Here is a 25,511-nt window from a genome sequence, read left to right on the forward strand (position 1 = left end):
CTGAGGAGAAAGATTGAAGCGCAGTCTCCTGGATATACATCCAAGCAGAATGGCCTCTCCTGTGGGGCGTCAGGGTCCGACTTCAAGCGCCTCCGCATGGAACCCAGCTCTTTTCGATCTGGTTGCTGTGCTTTGGCTTCAGGGCAGACTCAAAGATTGGTAGGGGATGCCACCCAAGGTAGCATCCTTCGAAGAAAGGACACGTTCATGATGCCTCATGGAATTAGCAATGATTTATTCAACACAACTCTAAGGGATATGAAGAAGGAGCCAATTGACGTTCAGACCTGTGGCCAGTCATCCACAAATCATTCAACATTGACGTTTGATTTCAAAGATGAAGTAAGTGGACAGATTGACCCAGAGCTCCAGGATTTGTTTGATGAGCTCACCAAGACCGTGCCATCACTCAATGATCTAGAGCTGGAGAAGATGCTAAAGCAAGATGATGTCTTCGGCCTGGATCTTGTTCGACCCAGTTCAGCTGGTGCGGCTCCTCCTTGTATTCACCTGGATAAACCGATCAAGACAGAGTACTCACCAGATTTTAGCCAGGCCACTGGAAGCTCTCCACAACTAAGACCAGCCTCTGCAGGACCTTCCTTCTCCATGGCCAACACAAGTTTATCCACCTCACCCATCACTTCAGGACACCATGGTCAGATACCGACTGGCGGTCCCTCTCGAGGTCTTCCAGCATGGCATGAGATGTCACATGCTGAGCAGCTAAAGCAAATGGCTGCTAACCAACAGCAGCCCAACTCTATGCTCCACAACCACCAGCAGAGTCAAGCAGGAGGGGTTAGGAACTGGTCTACTGCCTTAGGTGTCCACCAAACTCCTGGCTCTTTCAGTCAGGAGACTATTCCAGGTAATGCCTCCCTTTCTCAGCAGAGACTCAATGCTCAGAGTACTGGTCAGACCAAAGGCATGTCCAACTGCTTTCTCAAATCCAATGAATTCAACCCATCCCATCACATGGACACGAAGGTTCTCAGCACCAAGCCCCTGCTGCATTTCAGCCCTAAAGTACCACCTTCCACCATGAGCCAACAAATGCCCATCATGGCTGCTCCACCAAACAAAACAACCATGCAACAGCAGCCATCTACAGCAGGCCAGGGCATGCACTTTCAGAACTGCCAGCTGCCCATGCAGCCGTCTGCCTGCCTGCAAACAAAGCCTCTAAGTCAAAGGCCTCCACTCAATCAACATGGTGCTGGAATCACTTTCAAATTGGCACAGCAGAGACAGGTAAGACAATGTGTTTATGGTCCTTTTAACAGTTGCTGCTTGTCAAACTGCATGATGTGTTCCCAGTGAGATCTTGGGTAAAAGCCGTAAGAAACAGGGTCACATTCCCTAATCATTAGAGGTGTAATAATTCACTTGTTTCCTCGATGCATCGATTTACAAATCCTACTGATGCATGCATTTTTCTTGAAATATGGATTTTTGAATTGCAAATAATTTGTTTCAGTCAAGAATCAATAAAAAATTCTAATAGTCGTATGAGCCTATATGCGTCAGTGAAGTATTATTGAATATTTTAAAATATAACGGTCACTGACTATCACATGAGCAAATGACAGCTCTTTCACAAAAGCTTTATAGTCTTGAATCAAATGTAGACAAACCATTGATAATTCATTGCATGGCCATTACCATTGAAACAAAACACTTGCATTATGTGAACACCTTTTAAAGTGTTAGTTCACCCAAAAATGAAAATTCTGTCATTAATTACATACATGTTGTTCCAAACCCGTAAGACCTCCATTCATCTTCGGAACACAAATAAAGATATTTTTATGAAATCTTACAGATTTCTGACCCTCCATAGACAGCAAGGGTACTACCACAGTCAAGTCACAGTAACGTAGTAAGACATCGTTAAAATAGTCCATGTGACATCAGTGGTTCAACCGCAGTTTTATGAATATTTTTTGTGCTCAAAGAAAACAAAAATAGTGACTTATTCAATGATTTCCTCTCTTCTTTGACCTTTTGTTTTTCTTTTTCTAAGACAAATCAGGAGAAGCTTTTACATAATTCTACAAAATGCACTTAAAAATAGAAAATCAAATCAATATTTGAATCAAATCTCACTGTGAATCAGATTGAATCATTCTAAATGTATAAAAAACATTCCTGAACTGAATCACAAACCTGTGAACTGTGCATCAAATCTATTCGTCTACCTAAAGATTCACAACCCTACTAACGATACATACACAAATTTCTGCATAAAATTGGTGTACGGACATTTTCACATTTGCTTTAAATTTCATTCTGAATTTGGTCATCCAAATAAAACCACAAATCATATTCTCAGTGGACTCTCAGGCAAAAGCTTTATGGATCATCATACTATATGTTAGCTAAGAGTGACAAATGGTTGTCATCTGGTTGTGAAAATAAAATTGTGAAGTTTGGTGCTGTTGTTAGTGAAAGAGACCCAGTGTGTGACATTAACTGTCTTTTGTGTTAGACTGCATGATATGTCAAGTCTTGAGTCCAATAATTAGCTTTGCTACATTTTCCATTTAACACTCTATCACATTTCTGCTGTGCAGAGCAGGTTGTTCTTGACACAATGAAGTCGTAGTGTCAAAACCACACACCCTGCTTTCTTTCCATCTGTCTGCCTTTTGTGTTAGCCATTAGCAGACTGCCAACTGCTTTAATCTCAATGGCGCTGCACTTTGCTGTAGGCCTGTTTTTCCTTTTGTTTTTCACGATTGTTATTTGTGTCTAGGCGGGTGTGAGGTGCCTTGAATTTGTATATCCCCTCAAAGCAGTTCGACGGTAGCCCCGACTTGCTAGAGCATGGTGGATTAACATGCGAAACTTCTAATTTCTCCGCCTGTCACAGTCACTCGCCGTCAGGGCATAGATGCGCACAGTGGGATTTTCTAATTGGAGGTTGTTAGCTGCAAGGGACAAGTTGTGGAAAATGACAGTAATCTGCTTAGCCCAGTGCCGGAGGTTGAACAACTGATTTGTTATGATTTGTGAGCTTTAGAACATCCCCCTTTTGGGTTTCATACAAACAATATCTCTTGACTCTCTTTGTGGGAAACGATAATGAGAACCACACAAGAGGAGTCGTCTTTAGGCTCTCCAGAAGAGGGAGGGGAGCATGGAAAGACATGCTTGATTTTGACACAAAGATGTAGTTCAATCACATGAACATACAGCTCTTTTTGCAGCCATCGGTGGGAAAGTTGTTAGGGTTTTTTAAGGTATTTTTTTTCAGTGGACCTCGCTCAGTGGACCTTCACAATAGGCTAAAACTGTTTGCATGTTTGTTGTCCAATTAGTTCAGTATTGTGCTATCTCAGCTATTTGTTGCATATCAGAATTATGACTCCAGACACCTTCACATTGTTGGGGAAGCTATTCAAAAATTGTAACAACTGACAGCTACTGTATCATTGAGTAAGTATCTCCTTGTGAAAAATAAGTACACTTAATTGTGTTTATTGTGCATTTGTTGTGTACTTCAAATCTTAAAAAGTATATATATATAAAAAAAAAAATTGTGCTCGCAGTTGATGTAATATTAATGATCTAAATGGCCACTTAAGTGTACTTAAAGAGTACAATTTTAAGTAAAATTTTAAAAGTACACTTTGTGGTGTTGAATTAAATGCTTTACTTTATTTTGGCATTTTCACCTTTGTTATGATAGGACAGATCAGAGCTGACAGGAAGCAAAGTGGGAGAAAGATAGGGGGCGGGATCGGGAAAGGTCGTCAAGTCCGGATTCGAACTCAGGACACCTGTAGTGCAACAGCGGTGTAAGTAAGCGCGCTGCCCACAAGGCTATCGGCACCGACTACTTTAAAGTGTAATCGTCCTATTAAAATTATACTTATATAGTGTAGAGTAATGCTAACACAGTGGATTACTTCTATTTTTGAAGGTAATGCGCCTCAAAATCTACCTAAATATATTTATGTCTATGCAAATAATTTCACTCCAGACTAATTTGTGAATGTTATGTCGTTATAATGTTTAGCTAACATTTTAACCATGTTTGTGTGCATACGTTATTAGAGTATTTTAATTGATTGATCTCGCGCTGGCGAGATTAGTTCGTGCCGCACTGTCCGTTCAGTAGCGCTAGCAAACACGTCCTCCCTGCACTGTCGAGTCCACTCGGTCCAATGAGCCGCGCCGATGACAGGTCAGTGCGGCACAAGCTCTAACTTCGCACTGTTTCGTCCCATTTTCGGTGTGTTTGACTTCCCATATGTTTGGCTGAACTCTTGCTCTCAGTTATGTTGCTTCTACCGGCTATTATTATATACGCTATGCCCTCTTCTAAAGACATGGTAGGAATATGCAGCTCATTTACATTTAAAGTGATACACACCAAAAACAGCTCTTTTTTTTAGACACACCCTAAAAATGACATTTTCTAGATGTTATAATAAATTATATTTGGGGTAGTTTGAGCTGAAACTTCACAGACACATTCTGGGGACACCCAAGACCAATATTACATCTTGTAAAAAAAGGGGCATAATAGGTGCCCTTTAATACATTTTAAATATACTAATAATTAAGTAATTGTAACTTCTTCATTAAAAATGTATAGTTACAATTATGTTTAAATACGTGACATACAGGTTTCAAATTTTTTTTTATTCTGTAATAAGCATTCATTTTAATAGTATGCTGAAGCGTAGCTACTCCTTTTTCTAATTACACTACAATTTACAGAGCATAATTAGCATGCTACATGTAAGCTACTTCATATTTTATGGTCACGCTTTAAGGTCCAATTCTTGCTATTAACAAAACCTTAACTACAACCTTTGCCTCAATAAACTCCTAATTTGCTGCTTATTAATAGAAAGGTAGTTGTTAAGTTTTAGGTATTGGGTAGGATTAGGGATATAGAATATGGTCATGCAGAATATGTGCTTTATAAGTACTAATAAACGTGTTAATAATAGGCATGCTAATAAGCAACAAGCAACTAGTTAATAGTGAGAACTGCTCCCTATTCTAAAGTGTTACACACCACCTTGCAACTAATAAATAGTTATAAAAGGAAAGTTGTACAACTATGAGTTGTGCAGGTACTGACCACCACTGCATTCTACAGTAAATTGGTTTCATAATTAATATATTCAAATAAAAACTTGATGAAATTTCATGATTGGGTTTTGACGTGGTAGAGCTGTTTGGGATTGTAGAGATAATTCAGCATTGATGGGGTTAAATATGCTGCACTAGTGGAAATGAAGCCAGAATATCTGTTCCAACAGGGAGAAAAATAGGCAATGGACAGTCTTCCCACAGTGAACTGAATTAGTAATGGCATGGAAATAAAGGTTCCGAAATGGTCCCGTGATCCCACCGGAGCCCTCGAGAACTTTGTTCAAGCTAAATTTTCTCCCACTGGGTGCAATGCACAAAATGCATATAAAGAGACCAGATTGTGGAGTATGTTTCTTGTTTCCTTGTTCTCACAGCCTGCTGATCAGTTGTCAGCCTAAGTATGACAAACTGGGTATCTGCGATATCACAGATTGCCGAGTGGAAATCTATTTTGTTGCATGTAGAGAAAAAAATTTATTGCATGCAGTACCTGAGACAAAAAAAAACCTCAAACAAGTGTAATATATCACATTGAGAGACCTGCGTGCCCCAAAAACTTCAAGCAGCATCTGATACTTTCTGATTAAAGTGCTATTACACTGACTAGTCAGTATCTGGAGAAGTGATTCAAGTATTTCTGGCTCTGAAGTGAGACATTAGCTGTGCTCCAAAACCTAGTGAACTGCCTAGATACTCACTGCCTACATAGCAACCAACTATAAATGCATTAGACAGTAATGGAAGCTCTAAATGCCTGAATTAAAACACTCCTTACATAGGCAGCAAATGCTGTGCATCACACAAAGAGTGCTCCCTGCAGGAGACTCTACTCACAGCTGATTTAAATGAAGTGAACAGTGCAATACACTGTAAAACACACACACACACACACACACACACACAAAAACAACCCTTTTTTATAATATGAAACTCAGCTTGATTTAAGTCGGTTCAGTGTAATTTAAGTAAATTTAAGGCCCAATCCCAATTCTATTTTATACCCCTTCGCCTACCCCTTCCCCTTGTCCCTTGAAACAGAGTGTCAAGGGGTGGGTGAAAATATTCCCCTAAGAATTGGGACACCACTACTATACCGTCACACGCCATCATACGTCGTCTAGCTCATACAATACACACTGATGTGCTGGTGTGCATTAGAGCCTTTAAAGGGGACATATGATGCTGCTAAAAAATAACATTATTTTGTGTATTTGGTGTAATGAAATGTGTTTATGCGGTTTAAAGTAAAAAAACACATTATTTTCCACATACTGTACATTACTGTTTCTCCTCTATGCCTCGCCTTTCTGAAACGCATCGATTTTTACAAAGCTCATCGTTCTGAAAAGCGTGGTGTGCTCTGATTGGCCAGCTATCTAGGTACGTTGTGATTGGCCGAATACCTCAAGCGTGTGACGGAAATGTTACACCCCTTACCATACTGTGATGCCGTGTCCTGGAGCAACGAGACAAAACCAATAAAACCCATTATAAACGAGGCATTTGTTGCATCCAGTGGGGGCATAATTACTGATTATAATGACTTATACTGTCTTTTTGTGCGTTGCATCACGCCACGTAAACATAAAACCATGTCTGCATTTGTGATCGGAGAAATTACAAACAACAAGCGCTACTCTACACTGCCCAAAACTCGCGTTTGAATCATCAGTGGCAAATCCTTTAAATATGAAAACGTACTTACAGGCTGTGAGTCAGCATAAGGTCAGCATGCGTGCCGAAAGGGAAACAGGGGAACTGAATTCACCGGAACAGCCGGCATTGTAGGCTACTCTCCCAGGAAACAGTCCTCGTCCTCCGTAAAATGCGCTGCACACGTCTGAATATTTGGGTTGAACTGTTCTGGAACAGTGTTGTAAATACAACTTAACCAATGATTATTAGTCGTGTCCTCTTTTGAAAGACCAAACAAAGTAGTTTCGCTTTCACAACGAAACACACAGCGTCTCCACGACATGGCGGCGGCAACAATAGCGAGAATCAGTTGCGCCGCCTTTCTTTGCGTGAACATTTGGGTGGTGTTATGCAAATCTTCCCACATCGTGACGTAGACGCAGTAGTGGTTTTTGGCACGGGCGAACCCGGGGCGGCATTTTTTCATGATACATGGGGGGCGGCACGAGCAGTAAAAAATAAAATAAAATAGTCCTTTGCACTAACGCCGCGAAGCGGTTTTCTATTATCTATCATTTCACTGTGTGGGGAATTGGCGCCCCTGCTTGCTGAGAAGGTGCCATGTACAGAAGCTGTGTGAGAAAGGGAAAGAAGAGGCGAAACAAGCAAAAAATAAAGGTATGCAACTATGTTCTCTCTGTATGATTATTACGGTATCCATGTCATGAATGAAGGGCTAATGTTAATTGGTGGGTATAACTCTTAAGTTTGTTAGCCTTTTTGCTATGATGCTTGCTATGCTTATACAACAATAATTCGGTTTTAACTCAACAAACACGAGATCTAATTTCACCATAATATTGTGCTTTGCAACAAAACTGTTACAAGTTCAGTTATTATTTATTTCCATCAGCTGGGTTAATGTTAGGCCCTGTAATTAGCCAAGGAGTTTTCAAATCTGTGTAATTATAATTTAAATCGGACTACTTTTCAAATTGTATTTCATAAACCAACATCTCAGACGTTATGTCAAAACGTTATGGGGTTTCAAATCAAAAAATGACTTTCTGTTACAGAACAGGGCATTGATTTTCATACATGTCCACTGTAGAGGACATCAGGACTTAAATCATGTTTATCAGGCATTTTGGGAGACACAACAAGGGAATATGGAAATAAATTATGCATCAATATTCCTATGAAATATTATATATTATTATTAAAATGTTGCCAATTATTACTCCAATTATTACACTTCTTTTTTCATAAAAAAAAAGGCGCTCGAAGGGGGTCTCGCCCTGGGTGTACTTCAATGTAGAACCGCCACTGCATAGACGAGCCGTTTTAGGGGGGCGTGGATGAGTCTTAACTTTTATAAAGAATATCTCTTTGGGTTTGAGACTTTAGTCTTTGCAACTTTAGGGATCTTATCCATTCACGAACAGCTTGTAACACTCCAAAGAGAAAGGAAAACTTGAAATTGCATCATATAACCCCTTTAATTATCGTTCTATATTAATGTGCTGCTTACTGACACACACACACACACACATATACAGTATTTCGGAGATCGCACAGCTCACACATCCAGGAGCAATGAAACTTGTCAACGCTGCCCCACGACTTTTATTAATAACAGTTTAAATACTAAATCGATACATTATATTTTCCATGTTAGCAAACTTTAGCGATTTTTTGCAACCATTTCTTTGAATAACATGACTGTAAATATGAACTCACGATTGAATGTAACATAAAACAAATGATTACTTTTCATTAAAATCTTTATTAATGTCGATACTGCTTACATTTATGTGTCTTTTTGTTCGCTCGGGCAGCCATGTTGCCGCTGAAGCCGGTTTACACTGAGATAATTCATACCCCTTCGTTTGAAGTGTGGTCCCCGAAAAATCTTCGTTTGAAGGGCTATCTGGCCCTTCCCCTTCCCCTTCCCCCTACCCCTCCAACCAAAAGAGAAACGAGACAGCCTACCCCTTCACGGGTAAGGGGTAGAAATGGGATTGGGCCTAAATTGGTGGATCTTTTTCTTTTTTTTTTTTTTACAGTGTATGCAAAAAGTATAAATTTCCTTTAAAAGATTTTGAATCTCATGTTGTGTTATGGTCATTTTGAACAGAATGAATTTTCCCTTTCTGGAAAATGCTGGTGTTATAGCACTGGACTAAAACTTACCGACTATGCTCACATAAGGGTATGGGAAAAAAGCATGTTTAATGAAAACCTTAAGCAGTTTGTCATAATCATTATTTCTTTCTTCACAGTATATTAGAACACATTTTGTCTGCCAAAGGTCATGTGGTGTGACCAACATGAAAAAAAGGGAAATTATATCATATAGAGCTTGACTGTGTGTCAAGGTCAGTGCAGTAAGTCTCTTAAAATATCATTTTTTTTAATGAAAAAGCAAAGTTTAGGCTGTGAGATGGTGCAATTCTCTCACACACACACACACGCACACACACACACACACACACACACACACAGAAAAGTGATTAAAGTATTTGTACAATTGGTGGTAAAGTAATTAAATTTAAACTTAAAAAAATATATAACTATTATACTCCTATGTGATGTTAGTATCATTGTAAAAGTATTGTAGTTTTAATTATATAATTTTAGTACAGTTTTTGTACTTTTGTTGGATGTTTTTGTCATTTCGAAACTTTTTTATGGCTTTAGTTTTTTATTAAATAAAATGTTTTTAATACGTCAACATTTATTTTATTTCAAGCGACAACAAACGTTTCTATGGTTTCAGTTTCTTCAAGTTTCAATTGACTATAATAATATCCCGCATGCATACAAAGAGAACATTTCCAAGAATATGTATTGTATTTTAGCTTTTTTTTTTCTTGACCATGCTCACTCCTATTTGTCACTGCTCACTCTGTACTGTACATAAGTATTATATTATATTTTGATGCATAACTTATCCGGTACCAATTGTCCAATGTGCAATTTTTATAAGCAGTCTGACTAAATAAAGCATTAGCAACTGAATATTAACACATTGTCAGCCATTTACATTGCCACTTTTGTAACCACCTTCCTGTCCTCTTCAAAGTGTTTTCTTATTGTCACATTCCTTTTTTAAATAGTAATAGTCTCAGGAAGAGATTCATCTTTGCACGGTGAAAAGAGCTTATCAGCGGTCCGGACAGGGCTCACTCGCCCTCTCATTAATTATCAGACGTCCCAGAGCTGATCCATCAGGGAATGAGGCATCTAGAGCTCCACTAAGAGAACACTTTCTAGAGATACGGTTTCTGTTACATGCTCTCGTATTGCTTCTTCTCTGTGGTTCGACTGTGGAATTCCTCCCATGACAGAGCAGTTCTTTGAGTGTTTTCCTTTCTGGACCTCTCGAGTGGGGCTTTAGAGGGAGTTTCTCTCCTAAAGACATCTGTTCTCAAATTAATAGCCTCGCGTAACACAGTGGAGTTTCAGTCAAATCCTTTCTGCCCTGGGAAATGTTTCGTGTCAACACTGTGATTGTGTGTGTGTTTGGCCATCCAGGCTGACATGTTCTCAAACAGAGTTTGCTGAGGACAGAAGCCTACAGCCTCTGCTGTTTTGCAAGATTTGACGCTCATGCGAGATCAGGGTGCGTGAGACGTTTCTCAGGTTCAGGCTTGTTTAGAAGTATTTCACTTTACTGAAGCTATTTTGAGACGGAATTATTACTTTTAACTTTTGGTTCAGTGCAAAAGTATTTTTCTTCTACGCTCATTATAATTTATTACACTGTGTAATAGTCTTGCATTCCTACCAGAGCAACTTGGAACAAATATGATTTTCACATGTTATGCAGCAACAGAGAAATGTCTTTTGACATAGGCCTCATCTGACTCAACCACAGAAACTTTTAGAAAATTCTGTCATCATTTGCTCAGCTTCGTTTCATTCCAATCCTTATGACTTTCTTCCATAGAACATGAAAGGAAATATTAAGTTGAAGTGAATGTCCAGATGCTCTTTTGAGAATAGACCATGATTCCATGCAATGACCAGCAAAGAAGAACCATAAATGTAGGCCATATTACTAATGCTCTATATTCCATAACATATATGCATATACAGTATGTGAGCATAAATTAGACCCATGTTAGGTTTTCGGCTAAAAAATACAAAATTTTCAGTCTGTGCTTCCCTCAAACATAGTGCAGGGCTTCGAGAGGCATGTAGTACACAGTTTGGTCTGATGTGATATTTCTATCATGTTTTTTAGTTTTTTTTGTTTGGGGGGGGGGATTTGAATTAAGCATCTCATTTTGTCTTTCATGGAACAGAGTCCTACAGGTTTGAAATGTATTTTATGCATTTTACATTTCATCCAAAGCAACTTGCTTTGCATTTAATATATATATATTTTATCAGTTAATGTATTCCCTGAGAGTCAAACCCATGACCTTGGCATTGCTAGCACTATGCTGTACTGTTTGAGCTGCAGGAATGCAATTATGGAATGTCATGACGAGCAATCAATTCTGAGGTGAACTATTGTTTAATGGTTACAGAAAATTGGCAAAATTAAGAAGTTTAAAAGACATCTGGATAACATCTCCTCACAAATCTGAGTTTTTGACATGCATTTTGTTTGGCGTTTACCTGCGCTCTCTGTTTTGGAGAATACTCAGCTGTTTCAAGTAAACCGCTCGGGCAGATATGTACAGTTTTATCCGTATGATAGAACAACATAGACTTAGTAGGCATTGGATCTTTACTATCTCTAATTAGGTCTTTTATTTTGCATGTTAGGCTCATTTTGAGCACGAAGTAAGTGCTTTCTCCAAATGAATTTGTTGCAAGCATAAATGTTCTTTTGATGATTTTTTTTCATATCAGGGTATACAGGAGTGCGTGTGTGTTTGAAATATTGCGTTGTGATTGCGGAACTTCTGCAAATGTTTCAAATTGTGCACCAAAAAAGTTCTGCACTCTGTTCAAACCCTGTTACATAAGTGGCTTTCGCACCGGAGGAACCTTTCATAGTTCCTAGAACTACTGGCAGAAGTACCTGCTTTTTGGCGTGTTCGCTAGGGTTGGGTATCATTTTTTTTTTTTCGATACCGGTGCCAAATCGATACTTTTAAAACACTTCCGGTGCCTAAACAGTGCCTGAACCGATACTTATTAAAAATAAATAAATAAAAATTCCCCCAAAAAATGATGGATTAGCCATTAGAATAGAAATAGAATAGAGAGTGCAAATGTTAGAGGGTCAAGTTTTTTAATAAAAAAAAACAAGCAGATAAAATTAGAAGTAGCATTAGAATAGAGAGTGCTAGAGTTAGAGGGTCAAATGAAGATGAAAGAATCTTGTAAGATGTGCTTCCTTTACACAGAGTGCGTGTGATAGCGAAATCGAAAGTGAAAGTAAACGGCGCAAGCGCTCATTCAAAAATATTTAAATACACCACATCCTGAGAGCGGCTCCCTGATGCGCCAAAATTATATGCAATATTAGAATGTTTAAAGGAGTGGACACGAAAATTGCGGGAGCCAAACACATGATCACGGGAGCAGGCGGCAATGGTCAGAGATTCAGCGGGAGCGGGATTAAGAAAACAGCCGAAACCGAAACAGCCGAATCGGTTTAGCTTTAGGCATTTTAATTTAAGCATGTTTAGCTTAGTTAATGGAAGGCTACCTGCTGCCATCAGAGCAAGTGTAATTACTGCATTCACGCTCTCCTCGGATGCTCTCATTTCCCGAGTTGTGCTTTTAAGTCGGAATGTGAAAACAACATGGACACTCTCGTTACTACAAAGATGTGTTGGATTTGTATTATTAGAGCTTTCCGACTTGAGTTCACGTGCATTTTCTCAGTCGGGAAATTATTTTTCACGTGCGGTGCCAGTGATGATGTTTCTTACGTCCGTTTCGGAGAACCAGAGGACAAATATTTCAATCGATCGCTCAGGCATGGCACCGAAATGAGGCACCGAAATCTGCCTTCGGATTCGGTTCTAGTACATACATAGGTACCGGTGCCATATTGGTACTGGGTTTCAGTTCCCAACCCTAGTGTTCGCACCTCAGGAACTGAGAACAATTTTAGTTCTATGAACTCCGTTTGGAGGAACTAAATTAGCTCCTACTTCAGAGTAGGGTCTAAAACAGTTCTATAGGAACTACCAGTGACATAAGTGTACGCTGATTGGCCAATCGCATACAAAACACCGGCTACCCAGCATTTTTAAAAAGCCATGTAAAAATACTTACTCCATGAACTTGGAAAACAGCGATAACAGCATTTACCTGTTGTCTGCAGTGTTGTGTTCTTTTCTCAGCCTCGATATGTAACACTGCAAGTTGTCATAGGAGATCATAGATTTCGTCTCTTAGCCCAACTTTTTGCTCTTTCAGTCACGTAAATTGTGCATTTGCGTTCCATCTCCGTTATCACGAATCCCAAAACATACAACAAAAACAGCTCCAATCATGGCGTTCTTGTTGATGTTTGTAAATACTGCGAATAAAGATGCCGCTGTTGGACACTTCAAAGTTCCTGCTGCCGGTGCGAATGCAACCAGGAAAACGGCCCGAGGGAGAAATTGGTTCTCTAGGAACCACCCTGCTGGCTAGTTCCTAGAACTACGCGGTGCGAAAGCCCCTATAATACATGCAAGCAGTACAGCTTTGGGCAACACTTTATTTTTTTATCTGAGTTATATCAAAAATTGTCTTTGATCTTTCAAGCTCTATCTTTGCAGTCAGCGGGTGTTGCATTGCTTCAGTCCAAAAGAAGTTAAATAAAAAGCACCCATCCGTAAAAAAAAAGTGTCTCACACGGCTCCGGGGGGTGAACAAAGGCCTCCTGTAGCGAATCGATGCATTTTTGTAAGAAAAATATCCATATTCAAAATGTAATAATCACTTGAATCTAGCTTGCGCTCACTGTTGCAAACGGAAGCAGTTCCGGGAGAATGACGTAGGAGGTCAGCTTTGCGCATGCGCTGCTCAGAAGTGACGCACGCGGAATAAAAGATCAATGCAGAGATCAAAACAAAACAACGGTCAAGAATTAGAAGTACTAAACAAGGATTTGTAAAGAAAAATGTCAGAGGATTTCGATATAAGCCAAGAGGAGACTGGTTTTCCTTTGCTAAAGTAAGGAAACTTTGCTTCCTTTGATCCTGTAAACAAACGTTGGTTTTCACGAGACTCTCCGGCGCATGCCCCGCGCTGAACTCATACGTCATGCTCCCGGAGCTGCTTCTGTGTACAACTGCTGGCGCAAGCTAGATTAAAGTGATTATTACGTTTTGAATATGGATATTTTTCTTACAAAAAACGCATCGATTCGCTACAGGAGGCATTTGTTCACCCCTCGGAGCCGTGAGAGACACTTTTTTTTTTCATGGGCGCTTTTTATTTAACTTCTTTTGGACTGTAGCAATGCAACACCCTCTGACTGCAATGATAGAGCTTGAAAGATCAAAGACAATTTTTTATATAACTCCGACTGGATTCGTCTGAAAGAAGAAAGTCATATACACCTAGAATGCCTCGGGGGTGAGTAAAACGCAGCCTAATTTTCATTTTTGGGTGAACTAACCCTTTAAAGTGAATAGTTAGTACATGACTATCTTGAAACCGATAATTGTCTCTTTTCATTATTGATGATAATTATGCTCGGCTGTCATGCAAGTTAAAGGTGCAATAGCTGATAGTCTCTTCACATCCGGATAGCAATCATTAAGTTAAGTGGTCTAAATGTATTTCTCTGTATTTATATATTCTGTGGAAGGCGTAGGACCAAGAAATGTTTGTCCAATCAAAACTCTCGGTCCGAGCATTTTGATTGGCTTTCCTACCTGCCTGTCAACATATGTATTTGCATACCTCTGCGCACCCTGTTCGCGCAGACAGGACACGTCATCAGCGTGTTCACGCACGCAGTGCAGACAGAGCGAGAATGGCAGACAAACATCAACAAGCCGATCTTCCTTCATGGTATTGTAGTACTTTTACTAACTGTACTATAAAGTTTTCTCACTGGTGAATGACACATGAAATATAGCCCAGTGGTTCCCAATTCCAGTCCTCGCGCAAGGGAAGCAGGGGAAATCCGTTGAAGTTTACTTCACTTCGGAACATTCATTCACGGATTTGCGCTGCGCAGCGTCTTCACACATAGACTAAACTTACTAGAGAAGTGTGACATAATATACCTCTGTAAATAAATACTATTTAAATTCACGTCTCGCACACTTTAATGCCCTTTGCATGGAACAGCTCGCTTCAAACTGGAATCATGGCGGAATATCCGGTGATGTACACTTCAGGGCACTCGCGGTCGAATAGAACAAACGTCGCACATGATAAGAGATACATATGAAATGTGCAGAGCAGGAGGGCCCGAGGATTGGAATTGGGAACCACTGATGTAGCCTATTGTAATGTTGTCTCTGGTGTTCTGGTCTGTGAGCGTAAATGCGTTCAGGGGGCGTGGCCTTGGACGGCGATTGCAGGGAGGGTGGGACGTTCGCTTTCAGTGCTATCAGGCTAACGTTAGCATTTTCCAAGATCTCCTACTGCACCTTTAAGTTCTTTATGGCTAAAATAGCAGTGTATTGCAATGTAATCAGTGTTTTAGAGGAGCAACTAACATGAAATATCACAGGCTGAATAAGAGTGCATTTCAGGGAAAGTGCAAAAATCGGGATAAATGGGCCTATGAGATTATCTGTTATTGCGTGCCTCTGCCCTGTGGCTGAAGAAATCTGTCCTTTGCTGGCAGCAATTGGGTTGCGCCCCATAGGATCAGTCTCATAAAAGTGTAGCAGGGCTTGAGCGCGGCTATCAGTCACACCGTAAAACCTGTGCTACTGTATGCAAAAAAGTCCTGAGAGCCTCATTGACTAGGGTTTCTAATAAATGCATGTGAAATAAAAGTGATTTAAAACAGAAAACTGTAAGTGTTTAAACAACAGTCTGTAAGACAGTGCTTTCTAAATAATATTAGAGCAAGCATTTATTTACAGTGCATGTGTCACTACAGGCATATTAAAATGACAGGATGTTTTGACAATTTCTGACTAATTTGTTCTCCCTTAGGTACCATTACGTCCCCATTATGGATATAGCCATGGATGTGTTTTCTCTATGTGATAGAACAGTGTGGGAAAGGCTATGGAAAATCCCTATCACCATGCACAGGAAGTCACATGTGAACAGGGACTGTGTAACATCAGATTGACTGTAAACAAAGCTTGCCCTCTAGTGGACTGATCGTTCAATCACAGCAGGATGGAATGCAGTAGCTGGTGTGACATTTATTGATGTGCTATTTAAATGTGAGTTATAATAATAACACGCTTTCCATTTGTAGGGAATTTCGCCAGGACCTCGTTTACCAGCGAATGGGCATCCTGTAGATGTAACAGGCCAGACCCAACAGCAGAGGCCTCCAGTTCTCAGTTCTCAGCAGAAGAACCCAGGCCAGGACCAGAACCTTCAAAGACCGCTGGGTCAACCGCAGCTCAACATCCCTGATACAGTGAGTGCTGCCATTGCTTCTTGCCTAAATACGGTGGTTTTATTATGGTTTTCTGATAGGTAAATTAATTTTATAGCTCACAGAAAGAGAATTAGCTTTAATCTACTTAAGTGTCACACATTTGTCTCAGGGTAAGTTTATTTTTCAATAAAGTACATTTCTGTATGGGCACATACCTTAAAGTCATGGCCACAAAACTCTATTGAATCTCTTCCACTGTTCATTTAGCATTGCGTGACAAGATGCCATACATGTATGACAGATTATACAAAGTAGATTACTACCGGACCCTGCTTTGATTGATTGATTGATTAATTGATTGATATATATCATAGCGGCACCCCTGTGATTGACCACTCACATTTTGGCCATTTGTAATCTATGGAACTTTTTTTCCTAAACTACAACAATGTGCTTTTGCTGTAAATTTTTCAGGAGAAACTGAGCACACAGGATAAGTTCAGTCGTCATCTAACACGACCTCCACCAGACTACAAACAACCTCGCAATGGAGTTGGAGCTCAACAGACAAGCTTATACGCAGGTGTGGAATGTATTTTCATTGTCCTATAATATGGGAATGTAAAATCTAGTTCAGTCATGAAACTCTAGATGGCACGGACAGATAGGGCCTTCACATGCAATCTGTTCAATCACATCATTTACTACGCATGCTGAATGGCCTCTGCTGATTCTGTAGCCAATGAGATTTCTTGCTCAGCATTTAAATAGGCTGTTGCAGTGTTCACCCTAAGCTCTTCCTGCAGCACGCTATCAGAATTCCTCTAAAACCTTCCAGCTCCACCTGTCTACAGCAAGTCCATACTGGCTTAGCAGCAGCAGGATGCATAGTAGATCTAGTCTGACAAAATACATCAGGGGTTCTCAACTCTGGCCCTCAGTGTTCACTTTCCTGCAGAGTTTAGCGCCAACCTTGATCGAACTGACCTGCCAGTAACTTTCTAGTATTCCTGAAGGCCCTGATTAGCTTGTTCAGGTGTGTTTGATTAGGGTCGGAGCTAAACTCTGGAGGAAAGTGGACCCAGAGGGCCAGAGTTGAGAACCCCTGAAATACATTAACGTTAAATGCATCAACATGCTAAAACTATTCAGAGTTGTCATGATTGAACTACATTTAATGAAGTTAATGAATTATACTCACTCTGATGATGTGGTACGATTAATTGAACCTAGGTTTGGATTAAAGGGGTCATATGATGTTGCTAAAAAGAATATTATTTTGTGTAATGCAATGTGTTTACGTGGTTTAGGCTTCAGAAAACACATTATTTTCCACATACCATACATTATTGTTGCACCTCTCTGCCCTGACTATCTGAAACGATTGGCTGAATACCTCAAGGATGTGATGGAAATGTTACGCCCCTTACCATATTTGGAAACACACAGCATCTCCACGACATGGCGATGGCGGCATCTATACTACAGCGAGAATAAAAGTTACACCTTCTTTGCGTATATTGTGGGCGATGTTATGCAAATCTTCGCACACTGATGTAGATTTGTGGGGGCATGTTTGAATGAGGTGTTTTAGGAAGGTGTGGATGAGTCTTAACTTTTAGAAAAAATACCTCTTTGGGTTTGAGACTTTAATCTTTTGACTTTACGGATCTTATATATGCACGGACAGCTTGTAACATTCCAAAGGCAAAGCAAAACATGAAATCGCGTCATATGACTCCTTTAAGCAACCACACCAAATCTTGACTTCGATATGAGTCATTATCAGTACGCTACTGCTTGGTAAATCAGTATTTTACATCACAGATCATTTTTATGAATATGCAACAGGCAATGGGTCAGACCAAAGTGACATCCAACCCTTGTCATGCCACCTGCTTAATGGACAGGGTACCAAGATGGTGCCCACGTCAGTAGAGAGAAGGTTTCCACTTGGACAAGACCGTAATTCAGGACCCACAGGTGCTCAAGCTTGCGCAAACCAGCTCCGACAGCAACCCAGCAGCCTGATCCGAATAGGGCTTCAGCAAAACAAGCCTCAGTTCCATGGGACAAACAGCCAGAGTGCCACTTTTCAATCGAGCACTCAGCATGTGAGGATGAGCATCAGTCAAGATTCCCTGCTGGGGCAAAGATTGGGTGACATGATCACCAATACCAGCAGGATGGACACTGCTTTGAACTGGGCGAACAGCACCAAACAGAGCGGAGCTCCAACAGGACTAGATGTCAAAAGGCTCCCCAATACAGTGATGCCCCAAAGTGACATTCATTTTCCTCCGAGGTCTATTTGTCCACCTAACCAGGTGGCACCTCATTCTAGTCTGCTACCCATAAACCCTGCAATCAGAAGCTCTGCTCCCAGAGCCAGTCAGCCTAGGATACCCCCTCTACCTGGGGTGACTTGCCTGACACAGTCGTCCCCCGAACAGCAGGGCTGTCCGACCACATTTGGAGAGCTGAGCCAAAGCCCAGCAACTTATCAGAACAACCGGGCAGGCCGGTTGACCTTTGATTTCTTACCAGAGGATGATAACACGGTACCAGGGATAAATGCAGACTCAGATTTCATTGACTCCCTGCTCAAATCAGGTTCAGGCAATGATGACTGGATGAAAGACATCAACTTGGAGGAAATTCTAGGTGGACATTCATAAAATAGACTCAAAGCATGAGAATTTAGTTTAAACTGACTGTATTAGGAGCCTGACGTGAAAGGCCTGTTCATTTTATTATTTTATCATCCCTCTATTTGTGTGGAAAACAAATGTATATGTTCTATTATATTGTTGGGTTGATCCTTCATACCATCTACTAACATGTTGTACAGTTTAATGTTCATGGCTTCAGTGTTTTAAATCCACCACACAGTACCCCCAAATCCATACCAGTTATCATTCAAATGCTGTGAGATTTCTGTTAGAGCTTTTGTTACCAATCCGTTAGCACAGAGATTAATGTAAAATAAACTGTGATTCGACTGCCATGATAGAGCCATTGAGCATGACAGCGGCACTTAAGAAGCAGTTTTTTTTTTTACTTTGTTATACTTTGTTTGTTCTGGCTCTTATAGTTCAAGGTTCATCTTAAATGTTATAATATTGAAATGCTTTTGCATAACATAAAAGTACAGATCTGTTTTGAATATCCATTCTGAAATTATATATTAACGGGTATTAAAAAGAGCCATTTATGTATCATTTTATTACACATCCAAAAGAGAAAATATGTAAAGGGAATACACATATGTTCAGAATGTTAGATGGTAGATGTAACTGATAAGGTCGACCTTCTTTAGAAAGACGTTATAAGTTCTTATTGGTAATATTGTATTTATACATCTGTATCTCAGTATATAAAATATTTTTTCTATTTCTTTTCTATAATGCACTATAATTCTGTCTTAAAAGTGTATATCCTATTATGTCAATTTAGCCTTTGATAATAAACTACATAAAAGAAGAACCTTTACAGCACATTTTGACAATTTGTTTTCTTATATTTCAGGTCAGATGAAAGTGAAGTGCCACAAGGCTCTGTCTTAGGTCCTCTGTTGTTTTTACCTGTTTCAGAAAATCTGATCAGATCAGCAGTAATCCATCTTTTCTACATTGAACACCTGTTAGATTCCTAAACAATTGTAAAATACTGATCCTTTTAAAGTCCTTAGTATCTAAGCAATCTTCATTCAATCACACTGTAGTCCATAACTCACTAAATTCACATGATGATTTTTAATTCTGAACTATAAAAATATAAGTTTACCATCTTTTGTTTTCCCATTCTCACAAACAAACCAAATATCACAGACATGAGACCAGTCTATAAACATAAATATATATATATATATACACACAGTGGGGAAAAAAGTATTTAGTCAGCCATATGTATATATGTGTGTACACTACCAAAAAGTTAGTATGATTGACAGTATGATGAACAAAGTCCCTAAAATCCCCTTTAAAATGCTATAAACATAAACATAACTAACTATAAACATAAATGTTCATTACACAGCTGAAATGATAAAAAATGCTAAATAATTATTCCATATATTTTTTTTTTTTAGATGAAGTTATTAGGTAACACTTTACACCATGGTTCTATGTTAACATTAGTTAATGCAAAGTAACAATGAAATAACCATGAACAATAATTGTATAGTATTTATTAATCTTGGTTAATATACACTTTTTTTTATTTGTGATGCTTCATGGTATTTAGTCAAGTCAGTTAATTATGATGATATAACAAATTCAGAATGAATAATATAACTTTTGTTAATTAACATAAATCTAGACTAATAAATGCTGTAAAAAAAAAAGTTAAATTACTGAACCTTATTGTCATGTATTGCCTTTCTTTAATTAACAATACTGGCATGCAGCAGTAATTAAATTAAAATATAAAAATAAAATACTACATACATGATTTATACCAGATAGGAATCAAAGACTGCAAGGCTTTGAATAACGGTCTTGACTTAAATTGATTAAACCCTGTAACTTGAGACATCAGCTTTTTCCATCATGACTTGAGACTTGAGCGATTAAGTCTTGAGACTTGATACAAGCAATTTGAACCCATATCGGATCTAAATAGGACAAAAACAGTATGGAGGCTAAATGATATAGCACCAGAATAGACTTAGCCATCTGTGGGACATGTGGAAACCAGATTTGAATATATTTCTAACAATCGAGAAAAAGACTTAGCTTTTTTGCCATGTGTTTACATATTTTAGGTTTTCACTTTTGTTAAATGCTCAGATGCCAAAATGGTCAAATGGGCAGGTTGTGAAAGGTAATGTTATTAAGGTTCACAAGCCAAAATGAAAGTCAAAAATTAAGCCCAAATCAAAACCAATAAAATATTCTTTATTGCAGGCCAGGAGAGATATGCTTCAAATCAGGTGACCTGCTATATTCCTCTTCAGAAAAAAGGCACTGTCCCATTCCAGTCAATAACAGAACCCTCCCACTTGGTCCTAATGGTCATCTCTACAGATGGAAACTTTTTCTCTGGGTCGCCTTGAATATCATTTTTTTCAGCCTCCCAATGATGGGAGTGTGTATCTGAAATACAAAAGAGCACTACAATATATACATTTGAAATGTCTGGTTCACACGATTATAACAGGCAGGCGGCAACAGGTGTGGGCAGAAGCTAATGACTGTACCTATGGTGAGCATTGTTGTGTTAAGCTGAGTTGGTTGGCCATTGTAGAAGTAAAGGTGGAAAAGATGCTCCATCTTCCAGTCAGAGAGCAGCGAACGGTTTGGGCTGAACAAAACACTGTAGGTGCCATTGATGTTGCACACCCAGATAGGTAGCTTGGGGGTTTTCAGCATACTGCCCACCTTACGAAAAAAGGATCAACTCAACATGGATGCAATATAATAAAATTGGGGTCTATTATATGGGTTCAAAATATAATAGACTACAGTGCAGTAATACAGAAGCTAAGAAGCCAAGTGGGAGTAGATACAGCAGCACACTTTAAGTAAAGACATACAAAATGATACCAGAAAAGCATTAATTCACTCTGGGTATTAGCTTAGAACAAATCACATAAATCAACAACATGCAGAAGGGAAAAAAAACCCTGGAAATTATATCAAAGATTTTCCACAGTTGATGTTGACAATGTATGAGAACACAAGGACGCAGGATTTCTAAAGAATGCATATTAAGAAACGTCTTTATTATGCACTAAAGTGACTTCAAATTCAAGGGCTTCATTTTGAACATTAGGTTCCTCAGAGAATATGCCCGCATTCTCTCTCTCTCTCTCTCTCTTTTTAAGTGCCTAGAGATTCTCCAAATCAGTATGGCAATCTCGGGAATCACAACTGGTGGCTCAAGTATCTTGTTTTTACAGCATTTACTCATTTGTTGCCTATATTTGACCTAATAAAACATTTTCAGAGAAAGTGACAGAAAGCCCAAACCCCTGAAACCCCCAGAAAACACATAGGATGGGTGCAATACCAGGGGGAGCTGTGCGTGGTGGACTTGCTCTCTGTTCCAGAGCAGATATCCGATGTGACTGCGAGTCAGGACCCCGTGGAGAGGCTGGGCGAGTGCTTCGTCTTGCTCATCGTTCAGTGACGTACCGTTGAAGACATGAGGGGTCGCACGGCCCGTCAACAGCAGGTTTAATAAAGCCTAATGAATGCAGAGATAACTTGACACAATTAAACACTAACAAATCACATGAACAAAAATCTTTTAAAAAACCTTCCTTACCTGTCGACAAACAGAGTTCCCCAAGCTCACATGCAAAAGATGAGTGGTGGTACAGTCAAAGTCTGCCCGTATCCTACAAATTTAGAGACTTGCGTAATTCAGTCACTCATTTAAAATACTAAAATAATTTTAAAATTATTAAAATACTTTATTTATTCTTATTGCAGATCCATATTCTTTTATCAATTGACTGTAGTACAAATTAAAGCTGACTAAAATAATGAGGTAGTTCTCAGGCACTAAGAGATGTAGAGTATTAATAATTAGAAAATATTTGTTTCTAAATATACTATAGTGTTCAAAACCACACATTTTTAATGTTTGTTTGCATCTATTTGATCACAAATACAGCAGAAACAGTAGTACTACTGTATGTCTTACGATTTAATTACAATTAAATTACAAATTTAATGAACTTTTTTTCTATTTTAATATATAGTTTATTTAGTTTATTAATGTCATGGCAAAGCAGAATTAGTAAATTATACATAATCTCTCATATATATATATATATATATTTTTTTTAACAGTGTAAATGTCTTTACTGTCACTTTTGATCAATTTAATGCTTCCATGCAGAATAGAAGTACTACTTTCTTGCAAGAAGACCTGTAGACCTACCTGTCAATAGTCCTGGAGAAGATAAGGCTATACAGAAAAAGTATGATTCCATGGCTTCCTTCTTCCTTAAACTACACACATTCAGGTGAAAGTTAATCCAACATAAATGCAAGTTTGATACATAATAATACATCATTTTTGTTTTTAAATGTACCTACACATTGGATGTGCTCGCATATAAATGATCTAACATCATCTTTCTTTTTAAAGGTGAAAAGCTGCAACTGTGGAATAAAAAAGAAAGAAAGAAATTAAACAATTACAATTTTTTAAGCATGTTTTCTTAGCATGTTTTCATAAACTGCATGTACTCTCTCTGTGAAGTTGTCCAGTTTGTAGTCCATGTTGGGGGTGAAACAGCGCTCTGATGCGACCAAGCAGACGGTGGCTGTCTGCTCCTCACCAGCTGTCCACAAGATGTCAGTTAGAGCGGCTGCCAGCGCCTTCCTCTGCTCCTTCTCCCCTACCGTCACCATACTGAGAACGAGAGACAGAAAGAGTCTGTCGGGGCTGTGATACAGTGGACTGTGCAGCACCACAACATTCTCATTTCAGTTCAGACCAATCCAAAATCTTTATTTGAATGACACAAGTGATTTCAACTGCAATATACTGTATGTATATTATCATTATACATTCTTATTATTTATTGTTAATTTGATAATTTTACATTAGATTATAGAAATAGCAATATGTTGGAGCCCTTAACCCCACTACTACCCCAACCATAAATGTGACCCTGGACCACAAAACCACTCATAAGGGTCCATTTTCAAAAACTGAAAGCTGAATAAATAAGCTTTCCATTGATGTGTGGTTTGTTAGGATCGGACAATATTTGGCTGAGATACAACTATTTGAAAATCTGGAATCTGAGGGTGCAAAAAAATCTAAATATTGAGAAAATCATCTTTAAAGTTGTTCAAATGAAGTTCTTAGCAATGCATATTACTAATCAAAAATTAAGTTGATACATTTATGGTAGGAAATTTACTAAATATCTTCATGGAACATGATCTTTACTTAATATCCTAATGATTTTTGGCATAAAAGAGAAATGTATAATTGTGACCCATACAATGTATTGTTGGCTATTGCTACAAATATCCCCCAGCGACTCAACACTGCTTTTGTGCTGCAGGGTCACATCTGTGATGGTCATTCAAGTTTGCAGTGGGTTTCCATGTCCCATCATGTCTTTATTGAATAAGTTCACCCGTTTCAAGATAGAAAATGAATAGGAAAAAAATAAATGTCTTGCAGATGTAGATGCAGACTGCATTTACATCTGCAAGACATATTATTTAAAGTGTTTGCTCATCTGCAATACGTCTATAGGACGTTTCCGATGTCAAATAGACGTTTAGAAGATGTCTTTAAGATGTTTATGATTTAGAATGCATGTAAAACTGACGTCTTAGAGACGTTTATCAGATGTTTGTACACAGCAATCTTTAACAGACATCTTGCACTTACCTGTGCAATCTGGGTTATAATCACTAGTGAAGGTGATTTTAAAGTTATCTAGTCAAGTTTGAGCAAAAATTTGACGATTTGGAGCCATACGAACCAGGTTAATTAGATCTATTTTAGCTTCATGATGTTCTTAATGTTTGTGGTATAATGTTGTCTGTCTCACATTCTATCCTGTTAAATTAAATTACAGAAATCGGTTCAATATTTGAAAATATACTTAAAAGTTGATTTTATAATGCAAGCTAACAGTCAATCTTAAAAAGGCTAATTAGCTCTTTATGTAAATAATCAAGTTAGAAAAAGTTGTGGCTAAGCTTTTTGTTTTTGGTACTAGAAAAATGCTTCCCTAAATTACAACAAACTCTAACAGTACTGTGTGACACGAATGACTAAAGAAATTAGAACATGCTATGAATTAAATTTACGATTTTCAATTTCCCTCAGGTTTTTTTAAGTCAAAGAATTGTAACAGATGCACCCAGATTTAGCTTTCAGACTTTTCCAATTACATTCATGACAAACTACTAAAAATAATTGCACGGACATTTAGAAATTACACCTTTTATTAACAGTCCAGAGTAATTCTGACACTCTTCGTGAAGTGAATTTTGTAGTCAAACGCCATCCCCATATTTTCTACATCACCATCCCATTTGTAGCAGCTCCTGTGTACATTTCCAGATTTATTACATGTGACGCTATATTTAAATACATGGGTGACAAAGTAGTCCCATAAAAAAAAAAGCAGGTAAATTAAACCTTTACTGTTCTGCTCCCCCCCCCCCAATCTAACCTACTTACATATATACTTTTAAAAGGCTTTATTAAAGTGAGTTTAGAGTGTAAAAGACAACAACATAAAAAAGACGACAGAATAAAAGTAGGGGAAAAAAAAAAAAAAACATAT

General features: G+C 38.6%; 2 protein-coding genes and 1 long non-coding RNA gene across 6 annotated transcripts in view; 1 reads left to right on the forward strand and 2 right to left on the reverse strand.

The window, feature by feature from the left end:
* Positions 1-19,643, forward strand: LOC107555004 (mastermind-like protein 2). The gene is made up of 4 exons (XM_016237687.1): positions 1-1,254; positions 16,109-16,276; positions 16,712-16,820; positions 18,089-19,643. The coding sequence occupies exons 1-4, from the start codon at positions 97-99 to the stop codon at positions 18,913-18,915; spliced, it is 2,262 nt and encodes a 753-aa protein (XP_016093173.1). The 5' UTR covers positions 1-96; the 3' UTR covers positions 18,916-19,643.
* On the reverse strand, positions 9,133-20,703 carry LOC107555008 (uncharacterized). The gene is made up of 3 exons (XR_001605125.1): positions 20,598-20,703; positions 20,246-20,248; positions 9,133-9,143 (listed from the first exon to the last, which is right to left on the reverse strand). It is a non-coding gene; the product is annotated as an uncharacterized lncRNA (long non-coding RNA).
* A 124-nt stretch (positions 20,704-20,827) lies between these two features.
* mindy4b (MINDY family member 4B) overlaps positions 20,828-25,511 on the reverse strand; it is a 14,067-nt gene continuing 9,383 nt past the window's right edge. For all 4 annotated transcript variants that reach the window (XM_016237691.1, XM_016237690.1, XM_016237689.1 and 1 more), the window contains 7 exons: positions 23,440-23,605; positions 23,287-23,352; positions 23,129-23,199; positions 22,508-22,580; positions 22,250-22,426; positions 21,438-21,618; positions 20,828-21,333 (listed from right to left, as the gene is read on the reverse strand). In XM_016237691.1, the coding sequence (XP_016093177.1) occupies positions 21,191-21,333; positions 21,438-21,618; positions 22,250-22,426; positions 22,508-22,580; positions 23,129-23,199; positions 23,287-23,352; positions 23,440-23,605 (877 nt within the window). In that variant the 3' untranslated portion in view covers positions 20,828-21,190. The remainder of the gene's footprint in view (positions 21,334-21,437; positions 21,619-22,249; positions 22,427-22,507; positions 22,581-23,128; positions 23,200-23,286; positions 23,353-23,439; positions 23,606-25,511) is intronic.

Source organism: Sinocyclocheilus grahami, unplaced genomic scaffold, assembly GCF_001515645.1.
Source record: "Sinocyclocheilus grahami isolate Dianchi unplaced genomic scaffold, SAMN03320097.WGS_v1.1 scaffold522.1, whole genome shotgun sequence".
NCBI lineage: Eukaryota > Metazoa > Chordata > Actinopteri > Cypriniformes > Cyprinidae > Sinocyclocheilus > Sinocyclocheilus grahami.

What these genes read in the sequence shown, in the direction of transcription:
- LOC107555004 (XM_016237687.1), top strand. Translation starts at nt 97, where the DNA reads ATGGAACCCAGCTCTTTTCGATCTGGTTGCTGTGCTTTGGCTTCAGGG. An exon ending in AGCTCAACATCCCTGATACA is followed by an intron (nt 16,277 to 16,711) that starts GTGAGTGCTGCC and finishes TAAATTTTTCAG; the next exon opens with GAGAAACTGAGCACACAGGA. An exon ending in ACAGACAAGCTTATACGCAG is followed by an intron (nt 16,821 to 18,088) that starts GTGTGGAATGTA and finishes AATATGCAACAG; the next exon opens with GCAATGGGTCAGACCAAAGT.